Genomic DNA, 6,538 nt, shown 5'->3' with positions numbered 1-6,538 from the left:
TTTTCCATAGCTGGTCATGCATGCACTGTGTCCCAACATACATGATATTCAACACTTCTAATGCCATTAAATGTCTTGAGGGAAATGAAAAAAAAAAAAAGGAAACACCATCCCGAGACAATGAATAGTTCAGTCCTTCTGCATAGAGCTAACACATGTGACATACAAGATTGTTTTCAGGGGATGAATGATCAATAGGGGATAGGGAAAATATGGCACATCCACTTAGTTTTCCCTTTAAGTTAGGAGCGATGAGGATTGATTTTAAAGTACTCTTAGATTTTTCATTTGTGGCTGCTGCTTTAACTAATTGGACATATCTGTATACATGTACAAGTATACTTTACCTCTAATGCTGCTTTTTGCCACACACATGGCTTGATAAATGCCATGTTACTTTACAGTGAAATCTTTAACAAAAGTGTAATCTTCAAATTGGCAAACTCAGTCCCTACTAAAGCACAGCACCTTAGTAGTAGAGGCTTAGCAGTTCTGATGTAATATTGACATCACAAAATAGTCATTATCCTAAGATGGATTTAAACACACAAACAATAACTGCTGGAAAAATACAGTGATATGAGGATAAACAAAAAGTACACATTGCTGACTGAATAAACAAGTCAAAATATAAGGGTTAATTAGTTCAATAAATATTTGGCTAGCAGAGATTTCAGCGTACTACAAAATCATAAAGCAGTTGAATTCAAATCAAATAGTGTTTGTTGGTACATGCTCATAGGGGAGACTTCTAAACAGCTCTGAATTATGACATCTCTCCTTTGCCGTGAGTCAAATTGTTTTGGCTTACATTATTTAAACAGGTAGATATAACTTAAATTAAACAGTGCCTTAAAAAGTTCCACAAAACCTCTGTTCGTAATGGGAGTGCAAGATTCTTACTCTGTAAAATTAGTTATCTGGAATAGCGTCTCAATCTATAGAGAGTAAGTTGAAGTCAATGTTCTCTTTCATCCTCAACTATAACAGGATCCACAAAAAAAAAAAAAAAAAAAAAAACTGGAATGGAGCAGGAGCAACCATTTTTATTGCATGCTTTGGCCCTCGCTGCCATCTGTTCAATGTACCTAGACAGTGTCACATGAGTGTCCGCAGTGAGCGGGCTGTAATGCATCACTACTGCTGATTAACATCTATAGATTGGATACAGGAAGCTAGGGTCTCTCTCCAACCTCCGGTATCTTTTGCACAATTGAAAGCCACATCACTCACAAATAAATCATTGTATGTCCGATGGCAGCTCTAATTACCGATACTCGACCAGTCCAGTCCAAAGGTGTGCACATCACACAAGTCTGCTCCTTCCCAACACTACACCAATATTCACATAATGCCCACTAACATGCAATAATGTATGATACAGCTGAGATAGAGAGAGAGAGACACTGGAGAGAAATATGTCTCTTGGTTGAGGATGGAGAATAATGCATCTCATCCTAAATTGGCAAGACTGATGAACCTGGGTTTTGATACACAATGACATAAATCATGAATCTATTTGTTACAACTGTAATCCTTGAACAAACACAGATAACATTCTCATTGCCTTGCACATTGTATACGCTACTATTTCACCTGATTTTTCTTCTTTGGGTGTACAGTGTATTTTGATTTTCTTTTCACTACATGCCCTTGAGGTCATCGTGAACTCGTAAAGCTTCAACAATTGACATTCACTCTATAAGCCTCGGGGGCCCCCCATGGTTCACAAACTTCTTTTCTGATTCTCACCAAATTGCTCTCTACAGTATAAGAGAGAATACTTGGGGGAAATCCCCGTCGTAAAAAAAAAAAAAAAAAAAAATGTGGTTATGTTGCAATCAGTATGATTTCCAGCACAGGCCATGGTGACCACTCAAAGAGCAATATCATTTGTGCGTGGCACAATCTTTGCACCATGACATTGACAACCTCCCTATCCACAGTGCTACAAACTCACACACTGGCACAGGGCAAATAAATGTCACTGTTGGGCAAGTGAAATGAATGGGGCACTTTCCAAATTATCCAACTGAGCAAGCAGAAGAAATTTGTATCTCCTGTAATGCCCTGCTGTTGTCTAATGTAGGAGGCCACCCCATCCCCAGTATTAACATCCCCGATATTTATTTTCACTTATCGGACTTACTTTTAGAGTGGGATCAGCATGGGAGAAGTAGGCTAGTCAAACACCACCAGAAATTGGTTCGCAAACTACATGTTTTTTGGAAAGGGGGGGGGGGATTGGGTTGGGGAACATGAGGAACATTGGGGTCTTTGTCTGGTATATTAGTCACTCGGGTCCAAGAGGGGGAAAGCGTTCATTAAACAGGTGATGAGATTAACTCTCTGATCAAGAAACCACGTCTCGCTGCCCCGCTTTCCTGGGGGCGGCAGCTGCTTTCTTGATTTACTAGTCCCCTCAAGCTGGCTCTGGGAATGCTACCAATGTGGGGGGAAAAGGACGGTGCCTGCTCGCGGCGTAATGAAAATGACATGCTAACTAATGTAGCCTAATGAAAGCTCATTACGGTGTGCATCTAGTTCACCTCGCTGCAGTAGCAATATCCTTATTAAAGGCCCGTCTACTCTCTGGCAATCTCATCGAGAGCACCGTGCTCCCTCTCCCTCTCTTATTTCTCCCCCCCCCCCCCCAGCACTATTAATAGGACAATGTTTACTGGCATATCAATAGCTAAATATATGATTGATGTTTCGAGTCCTTGCTAGTGCCTCCAGAATCAAACCCCTCACAAACTGTACTTCTCAACACGAAACAAGCGAAGCTAAGCTTGCACCCACATATGCAACTATAAACGTGAGTCTACTACACATTAATAAGGTAATAAACGATGCTTCCCTGACAACTGCTCTGACGGTGGCAGTGTGACTAGATCTCACTCGGATTGCCCACCGCAAAATCTTCACTCCACTTTCACTTTAAGTGCATGTACGTGAGAACTGTATTCGTCACAGCTCAGTGGGAAAACCCTCCCAGAATAAAGTCAGGTAAAGGCAGGGGAGGAGGGGTGTGGGTGGGTTGTAGATTCTGAGTGCCTACACACTGGTGCTCAAACTCTAAATCTTGTGCCCCCATGAGGAAACTGTGTCACCAGACATTTTCAAAGGAGGCAACTTCACAAAGCAAGACACTTTCATCGGTGGCTGAAAGCACCACTGTGACACGCATTGTGCCCTTACAATAGCGCGCCTCGCATCAATGGTCGTGTATGTGAAACCCTAGACAAGTGTTTTATGTGTGAATGCTACTCCAAGAGGGAAGAGTTAAATTCAGTGCATCCTTGCGCATCCCTAAGATTTCACTTTATGACTAGGCACATATGAGGACAAACTATTAGAAAGGATGAAGGGTAAAGCAGCACGGGAGGGTAGATAAGAATGGACCCAGCTAGTGAATGCATCTACTGTTTCAGTCCTGGGAATCTTTGCTAAGCCCCCAATCCACCCCACGACTACTTCTTTGAAAGTTTTGCAATGCATTCTCAGTAACAATTGAAGTGGCATTGAGAACTCCCATTGTTACCGTGTTTCAACGCCCACTTTGGCTTTGAAGCTCTGGAATTAACTGTGCATCACCATCTCATAACACCGAGCTTCATTGATCCCGTGAGAAAAATCATACTGTATGCAACCAGATTGGTCACTGTGTGTTCAATTATCACCACATCAAATAAGATGTATATGTTGGGGAAACACAAAAAGTTGTCGCACAAGCTCAAACAAAATTTCAGGGAATGTTTGATGCAACCACTCATGCATTTATACACTCGAGTGAGTACATGTATTACAGGACAGGGCAGCCTCTACCAACTAATCAATCTGCCTCGATACATAGACTGTTCATCATACTGGCTGGATTACTCAAGTTCAGCAACTGTGGAGCACCTGACTGTTTGTAATCTGCTATTTTACCACCACTGATATGATAATCACCATTCAGCTGTTAGGCCCATTTGACACCTAATGAAAAGTTTAAATAATTCTATGGCACACAAATGCAGGACTACTTTCGTGGCTGGAAATATCAAATCGGTGGAATCTGCTGGTCTATAGTACGCGTCAAAATAGGGGAAGGGCCAAATATCACCTTTGCAGCAAAAAGAAATGCCCATCAGAAAGGGGAATTCCCAGTTACAGAGTTTACCAATTTCTGAATGTAAGAGAATTGGTGAGAGCAATTAATTGGTCGGGGTGGGAAAAGTCGCAATCTCATGTAAACAACTGCAGCTCTGAACAAAGTCCTGCCCAACTTCTTCAGAAACTCGCACGCGACAACATGTAGGATCTACATAAGGAATAATCTCAATGTAACCCAATTTCTTAAAAATTGACTTTTCAAAATTACACTAACTTAAAAAACAGCTAGAATTTTACTGTAGAGTACTGTTTCTGCTTAGATTTAATACAGATGGCAGGAAGCCTGCTGATAGGGTCAGAAGACAAAAAAAAAAAAAAAAAATAGTTTCAGAGCTTTGTAGTGTGCATGAAGCACATCAGAACCAAATCCAGATTCACATTTGTAACCATTTACAAACACGAAAATCTAATGAAATGCACATAATTTCAAAATTCCAACACCAAATTAAATATTAAAAAGAAAAAAAAAATTAGGTGTCACAGCTGGAATATTCTGGACCCAAAGAAACAGCGGGAGCTTTGTACTGAAGTTGCCTTTCTGATTTCCAAAAAACTCAAAACACATTTGATGAGTGGAACTTCCTATCAATATACACTGTAAATATATACTAAGGCACCAATTGGATATTGATTATCTGCACAAAATATGTTTGGTCTCTACTTAAAATCATGGTTTTACTATCATATTGGCCGGTATTTTACATAGTACTTGCGCTGTACCTCAAAAAAATATCGCAGTTCATAATATCTTTTTTTCATATTTTTCTTTTTCTAAAGGTAGTTCAATGCATATTGTGAAAATGATTGTACCCTACCGATATGCACCAGTTTTTCAAATACAGGAACAAACATTTTAAACAATAATGGCATTCCATGCACATATACGGACATACACAGTAAGCATTGCATTGGGTCAATAATAAATACAGATTGCAATTATTTTCGGTCACATTCAATATACTTGAGTTTTGCAGATTTTACAATAAATTACTGCAAGAGTAATAGCTTTGGACAATACACAAAAACACATTTTTTTAAAAACACACAAATTGATCAGCTTCAGCTCAGGATATGTCATCACAATCAATACAAAAGCACTCTGGAAATCTTCATCCTCAACTTCTGCACACTTCAGGTGACCTCACAAAATATTTCTGTCCCTGGATAGATTGTCCGACTGTGCTCGGCTTTGAAGAATTGAGCAGTGTTGGTCGCTTTTTGACAAGTTTTCCCTTTTGAATGTGAGGTTGGCTGCGCGATCGCTGCAGTGAAACCTGGCACCGATCAAGTTGGGGTGATGGCGATCCAGCACTAAGAGTCCTACGATGTCCCTTCCATGGAGGACGCTGGTGTTGCGTCTGCTGCGTAATTGCAATATCGTCCTTACTGTGCATGAGCGAGGGAGTCACACTCGACAACTCGGGCATCGTGGGATCTCGTCTACTCTCATCGCGCAATGCATAAAGCCATTCCTCCCGCTTGTCCCAGCACTCCGTGTTGAATTTGTACACTTGGTTGTTCTTTCCGCTGAACACAATTTGGAAGCTGTATTCCCCAATGGGTGCAATCTTTCCCCCCTGGATGTTGCAGTATCCGCGCGGCTTCTTCCGTGCCTTATCCGCGTACCACACCAGGAAAGGGCTGGAATCATTGGTGAAGAGGGACATATGAACACTCTTGGGCTTCTTCTTGTGTTTCCTCCAGGGTTCATGTACTGAGAGCTGCCCTTGCATGAGAACCCGACTCATCTGACAGTTTGTATACAGTGCGTGAACATCGACTTTGGGTCGCTGGGCCTGATCGGACCCTCGCTTCAGCAACCTTCGCAGGAATTCTGAAGCCATTTTTTTATCTTCCGCGCAACTAGAATGGAATCCTTCTGGTGAGAAGAGATGGGCAAGCGGAACTGCTTTACAATCACATCAAGACGCGACCACTCCGGTGACACAGACTGGCAGAATATGTTGCTGTGTGATGACAGGAGTCCCTCTCTGCTATGAATGAGCCAGTTGATTGAATAGCAGAGCTGTGGCGGAGTGTTTGGCTTGGCACTCCAGGCTCATCAGATGTGAGTGGCTGTCAAAGACCCCAATAGCTCCATTCACTGAATTGTGGTCAACAAGCATCTAGCCCAGAAGCACCCCCGCTGGTAGATTTCAACAGTTGTTGTCGTCAGGTTGTGTCAGGAGGTGGTGTCCAGCAGCTCACTAACAAGCCTCCAGCCGATGCAGCAGGGAGCGGCTAACTGCTGCCTGTCAAGCCTGCTGCTTTCTACATGTAGTAGGCTTTGGCGGAGAGCAAGAGGTGGAAAACTACTCCGAACGGGGCACAGGGCATAGCTGTAATGTATTCAAGTAGCAGCCAGCGATCCACTATGCAT

The 6,538-nt window shown here is 42.1% G+C and overlaps 1 protein-coding gene across 1 annotated transcript; it reads right to left on the bottom strand.

Moving 5' to 3' along the window:
• Positions 1 to 2,634: 2,634 nt before the first annotated feature.
• LOC140229129 (uncharacterized) lies at positions 2,635 to 6,246 on the bottom strand. Its single transcript, XM_072309396.1, has one exon. It carries the CDS (start codon positions 6,000 to 6,002, stop codon positions 5,274 to 5,276), a length of 729 nt encoding a protein of 242 aa, XP_072165497.1. The 5' UTR covers positions 6,003 to 6,246; the 3' UTR covers positions 2,635 to 5,273.
• Positions 6,247 to 6,538: the final 292 nt, after the last annotated feature.

The sequence above is a fragment of the Diadema setosum genome, chromosome 5 (assembly GCF_964275005.1).
Source record: "Diadema setosum chromosome 5, eeDiaSeto1, whole genome shotgun sequence".
In the NCBI taxonomy this organism is placed as follows: Eukaryota; Metazoa; Echinodermata; class Echinoidea; order Diadematoida; family Diadematidae; genus Diadema; species Diadema setosum.
Note: the sequence above shows the minus strand (reverse complement) of the source record. Positions and strands in the feature narration are given on the sequence as shown.